General features: G+C 42.2%; 1 protein-coding gene across 1 annotated transcript in view; it reads right to left on the reverse strand.

Annotated features, from left to right (window-relative positions):
• Positions 1–2,130: 2,130 nt before the first annotated feature.
• Positions 2,131–25,154, reverse strand: part of LOC119648160 (ras-related and estrogen-regulated growth inhibitor) — a 34,996-nt gene continuing 11,972 nt past the window's right edge. Inside the window, exons 2-4 of the mRNA XM_038049735.1 lie at positions 9,821–9,877; positions 2,833–2,906; positions 2,131–2,743 (exon numbers count right to left, since the gene is read on the reverse strand). Of these exons, the coding sequence (XP_037905663.1) occupies positions 2,336–2,743; positions 2,833–2,906; positions 9,821–9,877 (539 nt within the window). The 3' untranslated portion in view covers positions 2,131–2,335. The remainder of the gene's footprint in view (positions 2,744–2,832; positions 2,907–9,820; positions 9,878–25,154) is intronic.

Raw genomic sequence — 25,154 nt, forward strand, 5'->3', positions numbered from 1 at the left:
CAAAGCATCTCTAAAGCATATGACGCGTCGATGCCCAGGAGATGCTCATTCACTAGAAGACCCAATTATTGGTGGAATAGCGAACCAGACGAATGGCTCAGAGGATAATAGGTAGGATCGATCAAGGGCAAAAGGAGCATGCCTCGCCATGCAGCGGAACATCCCGGTTTTGTGCCGAGGTCCACCAATTCGATATCCCAAAAAGCTGTCTGGCGTCCTGTCTTACCATAGAGATTGCCCTTGTAGACTTTCCGGGTGGGATCATCCTCATCCATAAGGATTAAGTGACCCGCCCATCGTAACCTATTGAGCCGGATTTTATCCAGAACCGGACGGTCATGGTATCGCTCATAGATTTCGACATTGTGTAGGATACGGAATCGTCCATCTTCATGTAGGGGGCCAAAAATTCTTTGGAGGATTCTTCTCTCAAACGCGGCCAAGAATTCGCAATTTTTCTTGCTAAGAACCCAAGTTTCCGAAGAATACATAAGGACTGGTAAGACCATAGTCTTGTATAGTAAGAGCTTTGACCCTACGGTGAGATGTTTCGAGCGGAACAGTTTTTGTAAGCTGAAATAGGTTCTGTTAGTTGACAACAACCGTGCGCGGATTTCATCATCGTAGCTGTTATTGGTTGTGATTTTCGACCCTAGATAGGAGAAATTGTCAACGGTCTCAAAGTTGTATTCTCCTATCCTTATTCTTCCTGTTTGACCAGTGCGGTTTGATGTTGTTGGTTGATTCGTCTTCGGTGCTGCCGATGCCACCATATATTTTGTCTTGCCTTCAATGATGTGCAGCCCAAGATCTCGCGCCAATCGCCGCCTTTTTCGATCTAGATGAAGGCAGTTTGTACGTCTCGGATGGTTCTTCCCATGATGTCGATATCGTCAACATAGGCCAGTAGTTGGATGGACTTAAAGAGGATCGTACCTCTTGCATTTATCTCAGCATCACGGATGACTTTCTCGAGGGCCAGGTTAAAAAGGACGCATGAAAGGGCCTCCCCTTGTCGTAGACCGTTGTTGATGTCGAATGGTGTTGAGAGTGATCCTGCTGCTTTTATATGGCCTCGCACATTGGTCAGGGTCAGCCTAGTCAGTCTTATTAATTTCGTCATGATACCGAATTCTCTCATGGCCGTGTACAGTTTTACCCTGGCTATGCTATCATAGGCGGCTTTAAAGTCGATGAAGAAATGGTGCAACTGTTGTCCATATTCCAACAGTTTTTCCATCGCTTGCCGCAGAGAGAAAATCTGATCTGTTGCTGATTTGCCTAGAGTGAAGCCTCTTTGGTATGGTTCAATGATGCGCTGGGCGTATGGGGCTATCCGACCTAGCAAGATAGCGGGGAATATCTTATAGATGGTATTCAGCAAAGTGATACCTCTATAATTGCTGCACTGTGTGATATCTGGTAGGTGGTCAAAAGATAGTATAGGTCCCAGGGCGAAACGGGGATTGGTACCCACGATGGAGCATAAAACCTGGCAAACGCCTGCTCAACCAACGGCACTGTCAGCTCTTGATAAAGGACTTTTAAACTCATCGGTGATGTGAGCATTAAATCACAAACTGAGTCCCTTGAGCACAGGGGAAATGTTGGATGTCTTTCTCTTCTCCATCGTTATTATAACGGTCACTGTTCCCAGGAAATATCAGGTCTTATCTCTTGTAAAGCCTCTCCCAATCGTAACACCCTCATAATCCTCATACTCTAAGGGTCAGTGCTAATCGGACCGCGAAATACCACGAATCCTTCTTATCTCGGACTATACGAATGTGGAACAGACTACCACCTTCTGTCTTCCCGTCTGACTACAACCTACAGATGTTTAGGCAAGGAGTCCATCGCCACTTCCTTCACGCTTGACCCCTACCCCAATCCAACCTCTAACTTCCTTCCTCCTCGCCAAGGGTGTGCTATAGCTTTATGACATCAAAGGGCATCCCCTGAGTTTTGGCAAAAAAACTGGAATTGCATTATAAAAGACTTCATTCCGTGATTTCAGCTATCTTAACTGAAAGTTGGTCATAAATCCGATTATTAGGTGTGTATTGCGTTTCTAATATGACTGAAAAAAAGATTGTTCATAGAACCGTAGCTGATAACTAAAACACTGTGTCAATTTTATACAAGTTTCTTGTTTATTTCGTGTTAAAAGTGTCTCATTTCAGCGTCTTAGCATTCTAGTTCGTCCTCATCTTACACCACATGTTTGCTTTAATTAAATTCTCTAAACCTATACACCGCGTGCTAGTGTGGATAGATAATAATTATTGGATAATTCGCATACATATTAAATTTTAATTAAAAAAGTTGAACGTCTTCAGTCTTTTGGTAGCGCACTATCGCTCTTCCCTCTACTATAAGCTCGCGTTCCGCCCAGCATCCGATCCAGAAGACTTTGTTTTGATTTTCGTCGAGACGCGAGCACTTCCCGGCATAGATCCTGGAAAGCATCCGCCACCTGACCCACATGTTCTGCTGCTGACACCTCGCAAAATTTACAATCAAAATCCTTGGCCAAGATGTCGCCTTCCTCCGTGCTCACCTGTCGTAAGTGGACCATATCCACCTTGTTGGCAACGAGCGCAACGGGTGTATCTGAATGTAAATCGGCTTTAGCTTTGCGGATGTAATTGAAGGAGTATCTGTCGGTTATGGAGTAGACTAGGAGTAACCCATCCGCCCATTGTACTATCTCTGCTGTGTTTGGTAGCTCGTCTTCGCCTGCCTGCAAAAAAGTACAATTTATTAAAATTTATTCGCCACAATTGGTAATGAGCGCTTTAGGATACCATAACGATGGGGCTGACTATTTACCTTAGGGCATGTGTCCAGGATTTCAAATAGAATTGGTTCACTATCCACCATGGCTTCGTGTTTGTATCGATTTTCTGTAAAGGTGAAGGAACAACTTTTAATATAATTAAACAATTTGCAGACGCATGAATTTTTATTGTTCATTAATTGTTTAATTAAGTCTGAGAAATTTTATTTAGGGAGATTTTAGAGAATTTACGGAAGCACAACCACTGTTAGGAACATTCAACCAGGGATTGTGTATGAATGGATGTAGGTACGCTTTTGATTCGGTCCAGGAGCTTAGTGTTGCATTTTGGTTCGCTATGCTTCATTACCGAACAAATAGGTAACTCCAGCCCGGAGCTGTTTGGTTGCTAATTTGTTAATAATTGATTAAGGCTACTACCAGCCACTATACCGTTAAGGAAGTACTAAAGTCTCGGGAGAAGATATAATTCAAGTTCCTGTAAGAGGATTTAGCATTTGTTGGTAACTAAATTGAAGAATTTATAGAAAGCGGATGAATGTTGCTCATTTTGAAATTCATGGAGCACGCTGAAGGGGAAGTTTACTAGCAAATGCAAAAGGGATAAATTCAGCTTAACTTAACGATTCCATAAACGAATCCCCATCAGGTACACATCCATAGTTTGTTTATTCTGTGAATAAAGTAGTCGTCTATAGACCGAATAAGCACATTTCTGTCAACATTCGTTTTAACTCCATGAAAAACCATTTTAGCCTTTACTGTGACTAAAGGACACTCGCTTAATAACACTTTATATTCCAAAAAAACCGCTTCAAGTCTTTCAGGTAATGATGGTGGAAATTGGTTTCGATGCAGAGCATGAAAATTATGAGTCTTTTAGCGTCAATGAAATGACCTTGGTGGCGGGTTTAAAGTAAAATTAACTATGTTCTGGAAAACTGGCCGGAAACCAAATGTGCCAACTCCGCAACAACGACAAATTCAACAATAATAGCCATGGAAGGAGCAGTATTCTGCACCGACATCTCAACTAATCCGAAGTCGGACAACACCTTGTCGTGGTGGGTGAGCCTGTGGTAATTTACTACTACACTAAGGGTGTCCAAAAACACCAGATTCATGTTTCCTCACGGAGGAACCTGCGGAAGACATGCTCTCAACTTCAGTGGAAAACCTGCACCGGGTGTCTATGGCGCAGTCAGCCAGAAATGATAGTACAGTAACTCCTTTAATGAGAGGAACTGGATACCTGACTACAGCCAGCCTCGCGGTGACACTGTTGTCCAGCTCTTCCAAAAAACAAGAGAGAGAGGCTCGGCAGAAGGAAACTTCAGCCGCAAAAGAGAAGAGACTATAGGCTTCTCTGGCAGAACCTTCTCCTCCGTCTTTATCAGGAAAAGCGGAACGTAGGGAAGCTGGTAATGTGGGCGCAACTGGTCTAATTACGGTATGTGAAAACAGGTCCAAGCAGCCCGGACACCGTGAAATCGGGAGAGCTACCAGCCGACGACATCCAGAGAAATCGGACGCAGGAAAGCGGAACTTTCGGCGGGAGTTGATGACAAGCTGGTAATCTCGGTGAGAACCACACTGAATGCAGCAGACTTTTCAGTTAACGGCGGTTTTCATATTAGACTACACTTATTTCTGCAAACCTGCAGCATTCCAAAGTCTCTTCCTATCTACTGGCATCAAGGTTGGTAAAGTTGCAGGATTATATTTCAGGTACAGGAGCCATGAGCTTGATTTAACAAAATCTATGAGATTGGATCACTCAAGGAGATCAGCATCTTCTCCGATGAGAGATTCTCTAGATCGAGGGCATACGTTCCGATGTTAAAATTGCTGGAGGCAACCTTGTTGCGGCCAACTTACACCAACTAAGGGTTCTGGCAGTGTATGCAGAATCAAGAGGCTTTGAACTCTTAATAGGTTGTGATGTGAACGTTCAGCATATTTACTGGGACAGTAGCAAATGCAATTTTAGAGAAGAGAAGCTGTTTGATTTTATAACTTCAGCTCGTCTGATGACCGCGAACATAGGGTGCGCTTCCAGGTTCGTGAAATAATTGACTCAATACCTGTACTTCAAAGTCTTTAGAGCTGTTCGCGAGTGCCAGAAGAAGTCTCGTTCTCAGATCACGTTTCTTAGAATTCAGTCTGACTATCGTAGGCGACCAGTCTGTAATACAAAGATGGAATTCTGTGCAAACGGATTGGACAAAGCCTTAATTGTGCTCGCAAAAGCAATAAAAATAAAGACTGGTTAAACCTGTGGAAATCACGGCGTGAGTGGGGCCCGCAAAACTTTCGAAACGAGACTCATTTAGAGCATGCTGTGAGGAGCTGAAAGGTGAAAGAGAGACTTTCAGGCTACGCAAAGTCTTTAATAAGGATGAGCCGGGTAAGTTGGGCTCTCTTAGAAAATCGGATGGTGCTTTCACGAATTCCAGAGTTGAGTCTATACGGGCTCTCTTGGAAGTACAGGCGGTTTTTGCAAAATTCTCAAGGCAAAGGTGTTGCAAGGGGAATTGGGACACTGTGAGAGCAGTTGTTACCAATGAAAAGGCGAGAGCTGCTATACTATCATTTGAACACATCAAAGCACCTGGCATGGACGGTATCTACCTAGCGATGCTAAAGGAGGGTATAGAGCACTTTCTAAGCAATAATTTCTAAGAAATATTTTTCGAGGATGTCTTGCTCTGAACGTGCCTTCCTCCTGACAAGAGGTCTTCATATCGAAGCCAGGGAAAAATTACTATTCAAATCCAAAGAATTTCAGGCAAATCAGCTTAACATCATATTGTCTGGAATGTCTGAGCTGAGCGTCTCATTCACGAGAAGGCGCACCTCTTAAATGAAAACCGGCACGCTTACCAGCGTGGAAAGTCCTATAGATATGTTGTTCACTCTTTGGTTTTAAAAATAAAGGACACAACTCCAAAAGGCGAGTATGCGACGGGTGTGTTCGTGAACATTGAAGAACATAGACGTACACCGATACTTGGTATTCCAAATCCACAAGCATGCTATAATATTTTGGCAGCGCTCCATCAAGTCATGTAGATGTTTAACACGATAATCAGTCCACTAGCATTCAGCCCCGGATATTAGAAGCTGAGTCGAACATTAACTCCATAGTCGGCCGGGTTCACAGATATGAATTCAAATTGTTTCTCGATGAACACATTCCTCAAATATTTCTCCAGTGTAAAATCGAGTTACACCAGCGTTACACGCCCATAGTCTCAAGTTGTAACCTTTTCCGAACAGACAGATAAAATTCTAATGAAATAACCACATATCCTGTCGGAGGCATTGGAATTTTAGTCTTCGACAAACTGCTCGCAATTCAACCTTTCCTTTCCAGTTGACAAATATTAGTCCTCCATTTTCGGGATTTCCGATTTCTTAACTTGTTTCAACTGGACATGGTTTTTATAAACCAGCTCGTCGGTCTCGCTGACAACCGACCCCCCAAGTTGCCCGAGCAAATAGTTCTTACCCCTTAGCTGGCCAGATATCCTGCCCTAAGTAGTCGCCCAGAGAAAGTTTTTCGGTGAAGAGCTGCGAAGAACTGCAAATGACGGATACACGCCGGGACACACGTCGATAGGGTGATGTGAGCCTACCTGTGCCAAGGTGGTAGTTGTGGCGTGTATCAGGAGCCAGTCTCTTCGGGACTCTGGTGGGGTACTGTGCATTGGCCCAATATAAGTAGACTGCGTTGTCCCGAGCGAGCACTGATCCGTTCGTGAATACCGGGATTAGTTAAGCATAGGTCGGGGGGATAGCTGAGGAAGACAGCGGGATCTGCGAATGTGGAACCGCGGGTTCCGCGTTTTAGTGAATCTTCAACACAGGTCAAAATTTCGTTTTTGGGCTGATGTATTAAGTATTTGACCGAGGAACGCAGAGTTTTGAAAAAAACTGAGTCAGCATATTTTCTAGAAGACAGGAACTTCTTCCTCGCAGTATGTTGTTGACGAAGTTTTCTTGTGGATTTCAGTGGTGGACCAGACAGGGTAGGAGCGTAAGAACTTAGGAGAGGAGGGGGCGTACCAGGAAAGAAGATCATATAAAATGGTATAGAAGGTGTTGAGTGCTTGGCCACACGTTAATGAAGGGAGGAGAGGAACTCAGTTGATTGCCGCCAGGGCTGAGTTCAGACCTTCCAAGTTCGTGTTATGAAAGTTCAAATTGATAGGCTTGCGCCCGACAGGAGGGTGGAGTCGGACTATCTGAGCATCGAACTCGAGAGCAGGGTGATGGGCGTCAGGGGCAACAGGAAGGTTAGAGAGGGCAAGGTTGAGAGTGTGATTTAAGTGATTTCTAGAAATATTAAATTTGCGGGGGGCCCAGGTGTACATGAAAGTGGATAAAGGTAGGGAAGAGTGGGTGAAGTTATTAGGGAGGGAGGAAAGGGAAGGAGTAATGGGCCAGGAGACCACAGCAAGATTAAAGCCACTACAGAGGATAAAAGGAAGTGAGAGGAACAAAACTATTAGGACTTCTGATAGTTTGTCGAAGAAATTCTCGTACAGAGAAGGAAGGCGAAGGTAGGGAAAATATACACACGATAAGATGAAAGGGCATACGTTTGGCGGAATGATTCGTACGGTGACAGAATCGTAGGTGGAGGAGGAGGAGGAGGAAAAGATGATTTCGGTACGGAGAGGGGACTTAACAACTATTAGGGCAATTCCGCCGAGAAGCTCGAAATCTAAAATCCTGCCACCCAACCAGGTTTCAGAGCTGCAGATGATGTGATGCTGGAATATTAAGGCAGACAGTTTGAAATCCGACAGCTTGATCCTGAGACCCTTTACATTTTGATAAAACAATGTAAAGTTGTGAGAATCATTTAAGTTCGGCGAGGCAAGCGGGCGAGCCGGAAATTTTCATGAAGCTTAGTCCTCTGATAAGATTTGACGCAGACACTCTGTAGCCAAATGGAAGATTGCACGATAGCATCGAAGTCGTGCGGATACGTCACTTTGAAGGAAATTATCACTCGGTCAGGAGAGTCATCCTTCAGTTTGTTCAGTTTGGGGCTCACTCGGGTGACATGTGATTGGAAAGGCCTGTGGTTGATGATGCACAGGAGGGAAAGTGTGGTTGCGCTAATGTAGGAACAATAGGACAGTTGCCAAAACTGCATAGCCCAACCGATGCTTAGTAGGGAATATGTTCCTAGGATGGAGGCCGATTTTAAATTGGCTAACGGAGGTCGTCAGGCTGGTACGATAGAGGCGGAGAATTAGTCGACCGGACCGGCTTAAGTATGCGCCAGTATTTTTAGCTGCAGTCGCCGGCAGGGTATAAGCAGAGACAGTCAGCGGCGTCTCAGGAGCTGCGGCTACGCTGGTGCTCGATGAGGCAGCACCTTAAAGGAGCAGAATTGATGATGATTTTGAAACTGCATCAATTGACGCTTGTGTTGATACAGCAACTGAACTGCATCAGATAGCGTGATACCGCAGCAGGCGTTACAACGATAGTAACGGTCGATCAGCGAAAAGGAGCATAAACCCATACACAAATGCAAGGGACGAAAAGCCAAGGAAGGTGGTTGCTCATGAACAACAGCAATGTACACTAGATGAGTTCAAACTCTCTTGGTAAAATGAAACTAGCGGCAGATGGACTGCGCAACTCATTGGCTATTTAGGTGCGTGAATGAATTGGAAGCCCGGTGGCGCTGACTGTTTCCTAAACCAGTTCTTAAGTGGGAATGGAAGTTTTAAAGTTGACCTGCACAAGATTGAAAATGCACGATTGCCCGATGTGTTTTGTAATGAATTTGCGGACGACGTTCATCGCACAGTTTTTTCTTCCGGAAGATGGGATGGGATTTGTCAGTAGCTCTATTTAAACACAGCGGATTTCTTTCCAGACACCATTGTCGGGGAGATGCTGAGGAAAGCTGACAAATGGATTCATGTTGTGCATTACGTTCGGGTTCTCCTCGTGGCAAAAACGATAAAGCTTGACCGGTGGAGGGGTGGGATGGCAGCGGGTTTCTTGAACTAACATTTCCTTTCTTCCTCTCCACTCCTGTTGGTGAAAGAAATTACCTGATTTGAAGGCTCTGCAAGGCGGAATAGCTCGGGGACTAGCCGGAAGTAATGTGTCAAAAGATCCCAGACTAGCTCGTTGACGAGGAAGAGGTGTCAAGTTGTTAGAACGATGGCGTATTGTTGGAAGGAGCCTAGCACCCTGCGCGTGAATGTCTTCACCTATTATACACTTCAAAAATGTAGTATTTATAATTTATACGTCTCGCATATGCAGCTTAGATATCCTTTCCAAAAATTTGAAAATCGATCCTGGGTTCTGGGTCAAAACGACCGCTACAGGCTAATATTTGGTGCTAGACAATCTGATTTTATTTCAAAAGCTATTACGATCAACTCATTCCGGAATTCCTCCCTTGTGTTTACTTCCCATCATTAACCATTTATGAATTTAATTTTTATTACAATTGGAAATGGTTGAAGTAGTGAAGAATGGCAGTGAAAATATGCCCTTTGCGTGCGAGAATACCATTGGACCATTTCCTAACTTCGAACCTGGAGCGATATGTTAGGTGTGTTAAAATTAATAGGCTATTTAATCGCATTTAATTGAGTATGTAAATAATGGCCGGTGATGGTCGATCTATTTCCAAAAGCCGATATTTACAAACTGATAAATATTGCCATTCATCGTTCTGGAACGAGATGTACGTACTTACGTGCATATGTGTGTATATTTCAATTAAGATAATTACTAGCACAATGGGAAGTGTGTGTATGAATAATAGTTATTTGATGAAATTGGGGTTGTTTTTGGAAGTGCTTTCTGTTTATTGGTGGGTCATGGTTGCGAAGTAGCTACGTAATTTATGTATGTGTATACATTAATTTTTCACAACAGAAATCAATACAAACAAACAAATGAACGAAAACCGTTTCCCATGCAATTAATCATCGAAAGGTATACAAAGGCTGTTTGCTTTGCACTTATACAAACCTGTTTGGTGGTCATATTCGCCAATATATCGTTTTGTCAGAAATCTAACAATTAGTGCTGAAATGATAATCAAACAAAATTAACGTAGATAAATCTAATGAATGAATTTGTGATGTATACAGATAAATTTACATAAAGGATAATTGGACATATTGAAATTGTATTGTTATTGACTCCTTTTCATTTGTGTTTTTAACGATTGTTATTTAACTGTCGTACTTCAATAGAATAAAATAATATTTCAAAGATACGCGAATCATCATAGTTTTTCACTTCGCATATGGAGTTCAACAAACGACATAATTTTGCTGAAAGTAGTTGGACTAGGGGAAAGGGAGAGAACAATCTAGATGATCAAGAAAGGCATAGACAACAGACTAGATAAAGTGAATACTTTGGTACAGTGCTTCACCGTTAAACATAATTTAATGTTATATTTATTTAAGTCGTGATCGCTGGGAGTTCTTTCTTTATGAAAAACTGCAGACGGAGAAGGATGAAGGTGAGTCTCCAGCGCCTAAAAACGGGACAAATTTCACCAACTGGTCCTTCAGGTTGGGGGTTGGGTAGGGCTGACAACCCTACACGGAAAACTGATGTTACGGAGCCTCGAAAGGAACTTCGGACAGGATGGACTTTACAACGACGAACCCGGCAACGACAACGGATTAACGATTTGCGCATTTTCTCATGGAACGTGCGCTCTCTGTACAGAGATAAAGCTGATGAGCAGCTAGCCGATACCCTGTCCCAATATAGGGCTAATATAACAACGTTACAAGAGATGCGATGGACAAGGACCGGTTTCCTGGAGAAGAACCGCTGCACCATATATTATAGCGGTCATCCAGTAAACCATGTGCTCGGAGTAGGTTTGTTAGTCAGCCAAAAAATGAAACCTGCTGTTATCGGCTTTGAAAATATAAGCAAAAGGCTTTGCACTTCGCGTTTGCGAGGCAAGTTTAGAAATTAGGCCTCATAAACCTTCACGCCCCTACAGAGGAGACTGCAGAGTCGGAGAAGGATACTTTCTATTAGGTAGTTGAGCGGACCCTCGAAGCCTGTCCCAAGAATTATATCAAAATCGTACTTGTAGATTTCAGCAGTCAAGTGGGGATTGAGCCCGTATTCAGGCGATACCTCGGCTCCCATAGCTTACATACGGACATCAATGATAACGGACTGCGGATTATTCAGTTAGCAGTATCGCACAAAATGGTTGTTGGAAGTACCTGGTTTGCGCAGAAAAGCGGTCCACAAACATACGTGGGCCTCTCCAGATGGGATCACTTTCAACCAAAATGATCACGTGCTGATTGAACGCCACCACCCCTCAGCTTTGATGAATATCAGAACATATAAGGGGATCAATATAGACTTAGACCACTATCTCGTTGGCATGGTGCTCCGAGCTCGAATTACGACACCACCTACAATCCCCTCTGACAATCAGGTGAGAGTGAATACTGAAGCCGTCCACAACACAGCGCTCCGCAACACCTATAAGAGGAAAATGGATGCCGCAATAACGGCAGTCAACAGAGATCCTCGAGATGAATCATCACAAATGATCTTTACAATCACCTGAAGAACGTTATCATTGATACGGCCACAAAGATACTTGGCCCCAGTAGCAAAAAAAGTCGGAACGGCTGGTTTGACCATGAATGTAAGCTAGCTACAAAATGGAAGAATGCTGCATACTGAGTAATGTTGCATTCTCAAAGAACGCGGGCACGCGCAGAGATTTATCATGAGCTCCGTCGAGCGGAGAAGCGACTTCACAAACGGAAAAAGGAAGGCTGAGAGAATTGACAAATCTGTGAACTAGAAAAGTACAAGGAGCAACGTACCAGGCGCGGAAGTTTTACCAACAAGTCAACAGGATGAAGCCTTATACACCTCGATGCTCATCCAGCCGAGACAAAGAGGGAAATCTGATTTCCGACAAAATGGGTACATTGGAGCGATTGGTTGAGTACTTCGATGAACTACTCAACAAGCAGAACATCGGCGAGTTGGAGGTCTCGCCAACTTAAGACGACGGACAAATGCTGCCACCACCAAGCATAGAAGACCATAGAACCATAAGTCGCCAGGAACCGATGGAATTACAGCCGAATTGGTTAAGTATGGAGTGGGCCAATTACACCAAGTGGTTCATCAACTTGTGCTCAAGGTGTAGGACAGCGAATCAATGCCTGACGATTGGCAACGAGGCATTATCTGTCTCAGACATAAAAAGGGAGATATCACACAGTGCAGCAATTATAGAGGTATCGCGTTGCTGAGTAACATCTATAAGATATTCTCCACTATCTTGCTAGGTCGGACAGCCCCATACGCCCAGAACATCATTGACCCATACCAAAGAGGCTTCACTCCAGGCAAATCAGCAACAGATCAGATTTCCTCTCTGCAATAAGCGATGAAAAAACTGTTGGAATATTGACATCAGTTACACTATCTACTCATCGACTTTAAAGCCGCCTATGATAGCATAGCCAAGGTAAAACTGCACACGGCCATGGGAGAATTCGGTATCCCGGCGAAATTGATAAGATTGACTAGGCTGGCCTTGACCAATGTGCGAGATCAGATAAAAGCAGCAGGATCACTCTCAAGACCATTCGACATCAACAACAAGGGGATGCGCTATCACGTGTCTTTTTTAACTTCGCCGTCGAGAAAGTGATCCGTGATGCTAAGGTGAATGCAAGAGGTACGATCCTCTTCAAGTCCATCCAACTACTGACCTATGGTGACGACATCATGGGAAGAACGACTCGAGACGTATAAATTGCCTTCATCCAGGTCGAGCAGACGGCGTTTGGCGCGAGATCTTGCGCTGCACATTAATGAAGGCAAGACAAAGTATATGGTGGCAATGTCAACACCAAAAACCAACCAACCAACAACATCAAACTGGACTGGTCAAATGGGAAGAATAAAGATAGGAGACTACAACTTTGAGACCGTTGACAATTTCTCCTATCTAGGGTCCAAAATCACAACCGATAACAGCTACGATGATGAAATCCGCGCACGGTTGTTGTCAGCCAACAATGCCTATTTCAGCTTACAAAGACTCTTCCGCTCGAAACGTCTCACCATAGGGTCAAAGTTCTTACTCTACAAGACAATGGTCTTGCCAGTCTTCATGTATTTCTCGGAAACTTGGGTCCTTACCAAGAAAAATTGCGAACTTTTGGCCGCGTTCGAGAGAAGAATCCTCCGAAGAATTTTTGGCCTCTTACATAAGGATGGACGATTCCGTAACCTACATAACGAGGAAATCTATAAACGATACCATGACCGGTTACGGTGGGCGGGTCACTTAATCCGTATGGATGAGGATGATCCAGCCCGAAAAGTCTATAAGGGTAATATCTATGGTAGAAAAAGAAGACGAAGCAGTCTCTGCCTGAGATGGAGCCATGGCGTAGGTCGGGACGCCAGACAGCTTTTAGGGATATCGAATTAGTGGACCTCGACGCAAAACCGGAGCGTCTGGAAATCCTTATTAAGGCGGGCCTAGACCGGATACCGGTTGTTGATGTAGCGAAGAAGGTCGTCGAAAATAAAGTTCAACTCCTTCTCAGCCTGCATACAACATAAAGCGCTGCTAGTGATAGTCAAAACAGTTCAACAGGAAAAGTTGAAGCAACAGAAGCTAGTGCTAATTCCGAAAACAAAGAAGCGTTTGGACTTATGTATATCCTTACTAAACAGCATTGAAAACTCTCTATAACAGGCTTTTATCGACCACAGAAGGGGAGGGCGGCATTTCGGACATGGCGCTTGGATTCCGGAAGGCGAGATCTGCCGCCGCTGAATTCCGGATTCAGCAATGGAAGCCAATAGATCTTGTGCGGTAGTTACTCTCAACATGAATAATACCTTCAATTCTGCAAACTGGTGTAAAATAATTGGAGCTTCTGCCAAATTATGTACTTGCAAATACCAAGTGCGCATCATCGTAGAACTCAGTTCCCCTGAGAGAGGCTATTGTGTCACAACTCGGATGATGGACGTAAGACACATCGGACAACCTGCGAGTTTTCACAAGGATCGATGCTCGGCCTTCTTCTGTGAATAATAATGTACAACGGAATTTTGAAGTTTCGGCTCCCTAAAGTGGTAGCCGCAGATAATATCGACGCAATTTGGGAAACCAGATCTTGACTAGAAAACACTGCTTTGATTCGTCTTGAATACAGTGCGGAGAATAACATGAAGGACGAAAGAAGCAAACATCGATAAAGGTTAGGATTGGCAAACACAAATCACAACCAGCGCTCAAATATCTGGAATGATTGAAGAAAATTATATTTCAAGCCAAATCTTGAGAGTTTAAACAAACAAGCGTCCGGAGTTATTACATTGTTGGTGAAAATGTTACTGAATATAGGCGGCTATATGTTTTTATCCGGGTTTCGGTATTGGAAAGTAAAGCAAATGTATGCTCATATCGTGCGCATTGCAGACATTGTGCCCTTACAGTACAGCATCTGACAAAGCAGCATGTGTGATAGCTGGAACGGCTTCTATTGACATCTAGACGAATGAAGGTTGACGCCCCTATGACCCAACACATGTAAATGGTAAATCCTATACCTATCGATGACAAGTGGCATAAACTGAAGAAATACTGGAGTGGAGGGATGATTCACTTTAAGGATGATGCACTTACAGAATTATCTCAGATGTCTCATAGTGGATTAAACGATGCCATGGAGAGGTTAGCTACGGCGAACCAATTTCTTATGTGGACATGGAGGGAATCGCGCATTCTTTTACCACTCCGAGTGCGGCAGATCGTCATGTTGCTATTTTTAACTGTTTGAGATTCGCCGCAAGGGCACCGTAGTTACCCGACAATATCGTGGACCACATTCTTGCTCCTGAAATATTTCGGAGGGCGTAGAAAAACTAATGTAGACGTTCCACAATATGCCAAGGAAAGAAGAGCTACGGTGGAATGAGATAAATACTAATACCTGCTGCAGTTCGTAACTAATCCTGCTCCGCGATGTAATACCGAAATGCCAGTTCTGCAGGGTATGCGAGGGAGAAGAAGGTGATTTCAGGGAGTAAAAGTCACTCGTAACCTTATAGTATTAGTCAACGGTAGGTTTCGAACCTTTCCACATTCCAACGACAAAAACAGGTGGGCGGACGGACGGACACTCAGACTGATTTCAAGAAGATTTTGTTTTGAAAAGAAAATCTTAAAATCCGAGTTAGTATCCACCACCAACCGAAGGAAAAAAACATCTGTACTGAACAAGCTATTCCAGAAAGATTGATATACGCATAGCGACGGAAACACCGTTTTAAGATTGTAAGACAATATTATGAATATCCGAATTTATGATAATTAGGTTGTCTGGAAGTACTTTGTACTTGTGAATCCTTTTCTTTTTCTTCGCCTGTCCCATTCAGATTGCGCCATTTTGCTTGGTGCTCAGAGATTCTCGGGTCCCCATCTAATGTGTCATACCGTTGTTGTTTCGGCCAACCTATTGGTTGTTTCTCATTGACTTATACTTTCATACTAATGTTGGAAAGCAAGTTCTCGTCAGCAAGAATTATATGTCCCTAACATCGAAGGTGCCTGTCAGGCCATTTTTCCATGTGCACGGATCGCGCGGATGTGGATCGCAGACACAAACATTTCACTCATATGATCATTGCGTGTTACGGTAGTGGTCCTACGAAAACATCTTTGTTTCCATTACTGCGAGGTGGAGTTCATTGTTTTTGATAGATGGCCAACACCCAGTACCCTAGAGAAAGACAGGGCGGATAACACTGAGGTAAATTTTGGATTTAAGGCGCCCGCTGAAACGTCGACCACAAAAAAACCCGGTTGTTCATCCGAGCTGTGCTGAAGCGTGAAACAATTTTAATAGGCAGTTCACCATTGCCTGATAGCATTGATCCGAGATATTCAATGGGATAGTGCCTGTTTCATATGAGTCGATTGTCAACAATTCTGCTTTATTAAGATTCAGTCATAGATTATGTTGCATGAGGCAATCTTTCCACTTTCGTATAAGGAAATACTCTGTACTTCTGCGGGGTACTGGCGAGAGAGGGCGGCAAGAGATGGCTCATATCAGACGTATATTAATTCCGTGTGTTGAGTATTGCGTTGTGTGAAAGTACAGAAATACAACTAATAGAAGTAACCAGGCTTTTGGGGCTTTGCGCTTCGGATGCCTCCCGGACCCATACATTTGATATACTGAATCGGGATTGTGTTTGAAGTAAAGAGGGTTGTTGTTACTCTCAAGCGTTATTTTTTTTGTAGGATATCATACTGATTATCAGGATTACGATGAGTATTCTAATGGACCAATGCAGAAGTGCATCCTTAATACTTAATACTTTTGTCAAAATCCATTTCCGAGTCTTAACGATTTTAGATCATCTGGCGTATATCTGATTGTGATGGTAATGCAGATTCCCAAGGATCTATTGATTCTAAAGTTTATTTACTCTTTGACACATCTTCTAGCTTTTCATTCTTTGGACTATTTAGAGCTTTTATATCTTTATTATAACAAATTGAGGAAATATTAATACTGAAACTAACAAGTTGACTTGGTTGACCCCAGGGACCCCAAAGACGATATCAGATTAATCAACATAAGACTACCAATCAAAAAGAAAATTTAATTTCAATTAGTGGAAAACTTAATTCTCCTAAAATTCCAAGAATTCAACGCTAGAAACAAAGCGCGACTGAAACAAAATAAAGGAACTTACTTGAAATCTAGAAGATGAAGTCAAATTCAGAGTGAAAATAAGTTATATTCTCACCTCGAGATAGCACGAAAAAGGGAGCAATCGATGCCAACTTGCCAAGGTATTCAGCATTCACGGCCGACAAAGTTTAAGCAAATACTCTCGTCCAAACCAACAATCAGAGTATTTCAGATATCTACCCATCTCCGGACCACCCCAGGTATTGTTGACTTGTCTAAAGGTATGATTTAACAACGAAGATGTGAATGAGAGGAACCCATTCTCTTTTCTTAGAACTTTAGGAAGGGAAGCCCCTCAAGACAAACTCCTCCGTTCAACTTCTAATGATTTCTGTTGTTACTTTAAAATTTATTTGCATTTTACAGGTTTTTCTTCAAGATGAGGTGTGAGTTTCTTTGGTAGAATTCTTTCAATTTTTCACACCTTCCTGTTTTGAAATAATTGAAATTTTAAATCGAAAAGTTTGTGCTGATGTACCGAGAAGGATGGAATACTTACATACATATATATAAAGTATAACGTTTAACATTGGTGGGGTCGTTTATTTGTTTCAGTGTGGTTTGTCGAATTCGGAGCGGTACTTCGCAGTAAAATCTTAAGTAGTACACGCCGATTGAACAGCAGCTCTACTAAGAAATCTTGCTCCCGTTTCCACATTGGTAACCCTTGGTAATACTATACGGGAGAGGGGGGACGGTGGCTACTCTGTCCCATAAAAAATAGTTACAGCGGCTGTTCCTCTACGTTGGGAACTGTATAACAGGTTGGCGTCCTGGAACGGCGCGGACCATGATTTTGGAAGATGGAATACAAATTTGAATCCTGGAAAGAATGATTCATATTTAGGAGAAGCTCCCTTCGAAACGATTGAAAAGTGAAAAAAGTCTTAATTTAGGAGGCAAAATTATTAGGCGGTATGACATTTGACTTTCAATTGCATACTGCTCCCCAAAGTAGAATAAGTTGGGAAACTGGAAGCTGGACGCTTCAAATATGAAAGATTTTGAATATTTCTCATATAAAAACATATGAGCGGACATTTGACCCATTAGTGCCTAGCACGTAATGCATATTCACACCCAGGAGGTCTTGGAATTTTCCCTGAATCGACAAATTTGACCTATTATAACTTTGTTAGTACTGGTGTGATTTCGACCAAACTTAGCAGGATTATGCATCATGTCATAACCAATATTATTGCATCATATAATTTTAGGATAGACTTAAGGGGGTTTTAGAGTCAATTACTAAAAATTATAGTGATTTACTATTACTTTATTTGAAGATACGTCGGTATGGAGGGTATTTCAAAATCTAGGCACGGTACAGTGGCAGCTTGGTGGTTTTTCCAGATTTTGTAGTTGGATAGATTCAGGGAATGGTGTAGTGTCCACGGCTTTGAGACATAGACAAAATTTCCCTTTCTGTCCAGGAAGAATAAGGCGAGAGAATGCATTTAATAATATACAATAATAATAACAATCGTTGGCACAACAATCCATATTAGATCAGGGCCTTGAAGTGTGTTAGAGCACTTCATTGAAGACCGTAACGGTACACTACAGAACACTGTAGGAGGCAATGTGGTCAGCATTACGCTCGCCCGAGATTATTACCCTGATTTGACTCAGATACTCATTCACAGCTGAGTCGACTGGTATCCGACGTCAAATTACGATACAAATCCCACTGCCACCAGAGAGATTTGAACCGCGACCTTCCGTACGACAGCCTTGTGCTCTAACCACTCAGCTATCCGGACACTAATATACAATAGCTCTTCTTTTTCTCCCGTCCTAACAACCCGTATCTTTTCCAATTTATTAATTCTAGTTTTAATTTTCAATTTCAACATAACATAATTTAACTTTTTAAATGAGTAGCTTTTAATATTTTACAAAAAATCTAACAAATGGTTGCTTTCCGCTAGCCCTAAGAATTTATTTGTAATCCATTCATTCATTAGTTTCCAAATACTGCAAACCAATATTGAACACTTCATTTATTTGTACCTCATTTTGGAACGTTATTGTTGTTTTTGCCACGCAATGTTCCAAATTAGCGAAGGGATGACCATGTTGTTGGGTGCATGCTCTAGCCCTTCTTTTGGCACTGAACGAAGTTGTCGTTGAGTCGTTGAGAACGGCTGATAGGATGGACAGCGAATGAGCTGGACTGGGCAGGGAGTTCGAGTTTACTCTTCAAAAGAGAAATACGCGGAAAACTGCCGTTACAGAGGAGGCTATTCGAACTGTTGCTTTATGTCATTTTGAGTTTGGAAGAATTTCTTGGATTAAGGAAGCAGCGAAAATGATGCCGAGCAGGAAGGCAAAGCCATCAGGTGAGTCAAAGAAGGAAGGCATTGAAGACAGAGTGAGTTTGTGGTGGCTGAAGTTAAGAAATTTTAACCCGCAATTTGGTTTTCGCTTGAATTCCTGTTGCCGCGAAAACTGGAAAACTCAATTCTAAATTATCATAAATAGGATTTTTTATTGGCGTGGAGTAGAAAAGAAGATTTATCATTTGGTTAGTGTGCAATAATTTGCGAAGGATTATTGGTGGTTTCAATTTGCCACCATGGCATATTTTAGCCTTTTCGCGTAAAAACCTTAAGAATACAAAACGGAGAAAGTAAGAAAATGGGTCTTGGAAAATGGGCAACTAATTTTGTCACCTTTTCAAATAATTTGGGGAAAATTGGAAAACATTGTTGGGCATCCGTCTAAAAAGTGATATGTACACTAAAATGTAATCATTCTTAGCAATATATTGATATGAAAGTGGGGCTATATTTTTAAGGTTATCTTATAATATTCTGATTATTTTATGAATTTAATATTTCCTTGCAAACCAAACCTTTCGAGAGCTCTCTTCTTTAATTGGCTAAAAACATTATCATATTTTTACAAGTTTCATCCTTTATTCTATTTATATTTATCTATTTATAATTTAATATTTCAGTATTTTTTTGTGTCGGAATTATTATTCTATTTTGGGGGGTTTTGGCTTTCTCTCTCTCTCTTTTTCTCTCTTCCTCTTTGACTCCGTACAACTAACTTTAGCAAGGGACATTAACCAATATAACGGCCTGAGGACGTCAAGGCAGGAAGGGAACCTCGGAGACCGCGCCCTTTCATACATCTGAACCATTGGAAACATCAATGGAGGATACGATCAGTTGTGGATTGTTCTTTTCTTTCGCTGCACTCGGATTTTACAGCACGATGGGCGCCTTCGAATCGTGTGTTTTTTTTATATTATTTTCATTTTCAGAGGGATCGAATAAATCAAAGGACCTTTTCATATTCCCGAGCCTGACTAGCACAGAGATGTGCAAGCACGTGTTGATGGAGCAATTCGGAGCAATTTAGTATTTACGGATGGTCCTTCATGGTTAATTTTCCATTTTTTTAGGTTTTTAGGATGGATGTCCCATTTTGGTCGTTTCCGGCCACTTAGGATGGTGTTAGGCCATCGCAATCATATTGATGTCATTACGGTGGGTCCATGAAAGAAATGATCAATTCCATTTCCCAGCATAACTTAGGTGGAATAATTACAAAGGACAATGATGAAATGGATGCATTCAACAGATGGATCATATTTGTCAACAAAAGTATCACCACGAAGAGGAGAACAAAACTTACAACTTGCTCATCCTCGGGAAATGTTCGCGTTAGGGAAATTTACTTTTAACATCCCACTACTCTTTAAAGCTAGCCATGTTGCAATGGCTTGGAACTTCATACCCATCGTCAAATTCAGCTTAACCTCAGCTCAGTTAGTCGGTCACCTTCCCAACTGCTAAAATCTGATTATTCCATCCGGTCATGTTTCGCCCATCGCATATAGGTATTGTCTAGTTGCACTCAACTCCACTTTGTTAACTCGTTTTCTATAATATCCATATAATTGCCTATAGCAGTAGCATAATAATAGCAAGTGAAATTATTTTTTCGTTTTTGCTGAGAAAGGGGGAGAACTTGAAGTATAAAATGAAGAAAGTAGGATGGAATCAATGAAACGTTATGGCGTAGAAAAAACTGGTTACAGACTTGCTAGAGAAGAAAGAAGGGTAGCGTGAATCTTTTGGGGAAGTTGTGTCTTGGCACTCCAATTTAATTTTATTAGTCAAAGAAACAATTAATTTGGTAAAATACCCTTTCATCTTAGGCTGCACAAGTTGATTCGGATGGTGTAAGTAAGGACAGTTTACCTCACTGTATAGTTTGGAATTTCAAACTAAATTAAAACAAAACCCACACATTTAAGCAAACATATTCTTATTGCAAATCAATCACCCGTAGTGCAGAATTTATTTTTTAAAGATTGCTTTATCCAGATGTTCTCCATTTTGTCGCACCTAGTTATGGTATCTGTTGATCGCATTTTGCATAACACCTCGGAGCACTGAAGATTAAATTTCGCAAATTTCCTGACGTATATTTTCTCCTTTCCCCAGTAAAATTCTTTAGAATATTGGTGTAAATTGTGGTTTTGAAATATTTCTATAAGAAGGGCTCCATTGGGTAGAAATTTGCGTCGTGCAATATCATGAAAGTGGAGTATAAGTTTCTGAGAAAGCAGGTTGTAAAGTGGCTTCTACTACGTGGGAAGTGGGTGCATTCTTTCAAAACCAAAGGCTGCTCCTCAACTGAACTCTAAGAAAAAGGTTCAAAAAGCTATGACCTAAATGCAGGACACTCATGATATCGGGGTATAAAGTAATTGGATATCTTTAGGGACGACTTTGTACGTTCATTGAATTTTCAAGAAATTATCCCATCTGCTTAAATCTTTATTTTGAACTCGGTTCCACCTCCACTTTTTGGTACCAAGCCGCAACGGATTGACTAGGATCATACCTTCTACAACTAATGGTATTGCCGACAGTAAACTGAATTTAGTGATATCTGAAACGAACTGAAACTAGAGAAAATGGTGGAAGACCTCAAGGGGGTCATCCCGTGTGAAGGTCGTTTTTTGGCTTTCTTCAGATTTTTTTGTGAAGAACTGGAAGGAGATACAAATACGAATTTTTCACCATATATTTTCTAATATTTTGAGCGTGCATGGTAATTTTTCTAGCCCGATCGCATAGTTCGTTGTTGAAATGCAGAGCAATTTCGTTACCCATCTCCAAAAAAAGGTGTTTTTCTGCTGCCACGCTAGAGGGCGCGACGATCATCTTAAAGAACAAAAGTAAACGGCATTTTAACGAACAGACTTTACTACAGTCCCCAAACTAAGATTATTCAAAAATATGAAAAGCTAAATTTTTGGTGCCGTGTTAAACTTTTTTTTTTGTGAATTTCGGTGTTTTTCTACGGCTTCTTCAATGAATAAAAAAAAATATCCTAGTTTGCGGACCGTAGAAATATGTTCTGAATAAGTCGTAAAGATTTCAAAGAATTTCTTTTGATAGATTTTGGGCTATGGTGGCAAAAATTCGATTCCGCGAATATTTACGGAGAATGAGGAGGATAAGGTGCATCTGCTTTCCAAAATCATTTAACGGGATCCTACCCTAAGGTTCAAAACAGCGATTCTACCTCACATTCCAATAACAGACAACAGCAAGGAGAAGGAAAATTGAAGAGTATTAAACGAGGTTAATTTTTTTAAGCTAGCGTGAGATGAGCAGTAGGAACCTTTAGATCATTGAAATCACTTCGATCCTTGGGATATGCAATAAATCTATTGCTGGAATTGAGAAAACAATTCAGATGATAACTGAGAGAAGCTTTCGAAAAGAGTTGTCTACCCATGATGCCAAAGCACGGTGAAACACCACGGAGGAACTCGGATTTGGCGAAACAGGGAAGAAGGAAAAGGCTGCTCCTCAACCGAACTCTAAAGTCTGATTCAGCCGCTGGCTGAATTCGGTTGAAAAAGGTTCAAAAAGCTTTAAAGGAAAGCAAGCGGATCCTTGTCATTAAACGTAGCCAGCAGCTGGGTTATCTTCGTTTACAGAGAAGGAGGTATACAGAAAGCGATGAGGAAACGGCAAACCATTTGTTAGAAGTGCACTTCCCAGGCAGCATCCAAAATCTCATCTCGGGGCCGACAAGCATATACAGCCCTCAATCGCAAGATTGAACCATGGCATGCAAAGTATTTACTCTGGAACGAGTGAAATGGGCATTTAACTCATCCCAAAGATATAAGTCTGCGGGTTCGAATGGCATTATTCCTGCTCTCGTAATAGAGGGAATGGATCCCCTGGATCTACATATTCGAAATATGTACTGCGCTTGATTAGCATATGCTGATATTCTTACCAACTGGTGTGTTGTGAAGTTAATATTTATCACCAAATCACAATATGAATACCTTGCTATGGCTCCTGGAGGACATAAAGGTATTCGTACAATCATTTGCGAACGATCTAGCCATAATAATTATCAGCGACTTTGCAGACACAGTATGTGACCGCCTGAATGCATCACAGCATTTATTTCACACTCTATAATAAACGTACGGCCAACGCTAGGAAGACTGGACTGTTCACTAAAATCGTCAGGTGGGCAGCAACACGCTACTCACCTTAACAGGGGCGAAAATCCAATTGATACAAATAGTCAAATAGTGAGGAGTACATCTGGATTCCAAGTTAACGGAAAATGCCAGGAACAATACCAGAAATCTTGCAAATTACGTTAGTGCCGCAGGACTGCAATAGGTAAGACCTGGGACGACGCACCCAAGTGCATTAATTGGATGTATACATCCATAATAAAACCCATTTTTATGTATGCATGGATCGTCTGGTGGCGAGACTGAACTTTGCTAACAGCAGGAAGCCTAAGTATTACTGGGGAAATTCGTTTGTAGGTGAAACGGAAAGCATCTAATCGCGCATATAGTCTTGATACTATTGGTGCCTGCAAAGCCAATCATTCGGTCATGCGTCCATCTGGAAATTTCTTGCCAAACATCAGGTGGCTCAGATGCCTGCCGATAATATGGTTTCCAGATTTATCTTTGAAGAGACATACTCTGTCGTAATCACAAAAAAGAAGAATAGTCGATTGATGGGCATGAGCCTTTTGGGATTCCTGACTTAACAATCTTTATTGACGGGTCAATCATTGAAAACGGATGGGGCGAATGGGTATTCTCAGGAAAACCGTTTATGGAGCTGGCTCAACTTCTCGGAAAAATGACGACCATCTTCCAGGCGGAGATAAGTGGCATTTTGTTGGCAGCACAAGAATGTTTGTGGTAAAAATGGGAGGGGGGGGGGGCGCACCACTCGAATCTATTCCGAAAATTGGGCAGCATTATTGGCACTAAACAGCAACGACATATCAAGTCAGCTGGTGTCGAGTTCTAATCAGGTGCTGCTGGAACCTGGTCGACTGAACAAAACGCTCCGGCTCAAACATCGCTGGTAATGGGAAAGCTGACAGACTGCCTTGCCAAGGTTCGGGATTTATAATGGTGGGGTTAGAACCTGCTTTTAGCATCCGGGAATCCACTGTCAAATCTATTCTGAAGGGGGAAATTGCAAGGATTCAAGCAGCTGAATGGAGAAATTTATACTTCTGCCGGTAGGCGAAGATCTCGCCTGGGGCGACTAGAGTGGCATTTTAGTTGTCCCTTAAGAAGGACAAGGAAATGAACACCACTCCTTAAATAACCACATGGAAAAAATCGGAGTGGTGGTCTCGTCATATGTAGCTAATGTGATGAGGAGGAAGAGACGGCCCTGCACTTCGTATGCAGCTGCCCGGCTTCCTCTGATCTCAGACGAAGATTCTTTGGTAAGGCCGATGAATAGGCGATCTCAGGGGTAGTTTAGTGGGCTTGCCAAAGGTCTGAGTGCTTGGAGCTTCGGCTCCCTCCACTAAAGTAAACTAATTAACCTGCACAACCTGGAAAGGCGCGATTTGCTGATTGTGGGTTCTGCAATGTAGTTCTGGACTACGACCATCACACCGTGAAAAGTGTGATGGGAACACACAAACAACATTGCATTCAACGAGAAGCTGAAAAATCGATGACGGATGTGACAACGTAGAGGGCTTTCTCAGCACGAAGGCTGCTGGGAACAATTGACGAAGATGTTGTACAATAGACTATGTAAATCATATATATTTTGGATATTCTTGTTGGGCCTCAGCTTTTCAATTGGACTGATGAGAAATTACTTTTCAACAAAGATGCCAATAAGCACAATCTGCAAATCTGGACGGATAAAAGCTACTGAGGAACTTTGGACCTCGAGTGTACCGAAACGAGTTGCGAGCGTCGGAGTTTGATGTCAACAACTCAGCAGTCCTTAGCGACACAACCGCCAGCGACTGAAAGCAAGGAGGTAAGTTGAAGTATATGAGCGTCCAACCTGTCCATATTATTCGTGGAAGCAGTATTCGTCTAGTCCCCGGAGCAAATCGTATTAACGTACAAAATCCCGATATTTTGAATTTTCCAAAAATCGCAACAAATGCTATTGATGTCCAGCACTATGGTTGGTATCGTACTTTCCATCAGTAGATTGACGCCTGTAATAGTCCCAATCCCAATTTACAGAGCCTACCCGTCCCTAGTTCCTAGT

Source organism: Hermetia illucens, chromosome 2 (genome assembly GCF_905115235.1).
Source record: "Hermetia illucens chromosome 2, iHerIll2.2.curated.20191125, whole genome shotgun sequence".
NCBI lineage: Eukaryota > Metazoa > Arthropoda > Insecta > Diptera > Stratiomyidae > Hermetia > Hermetia illucens.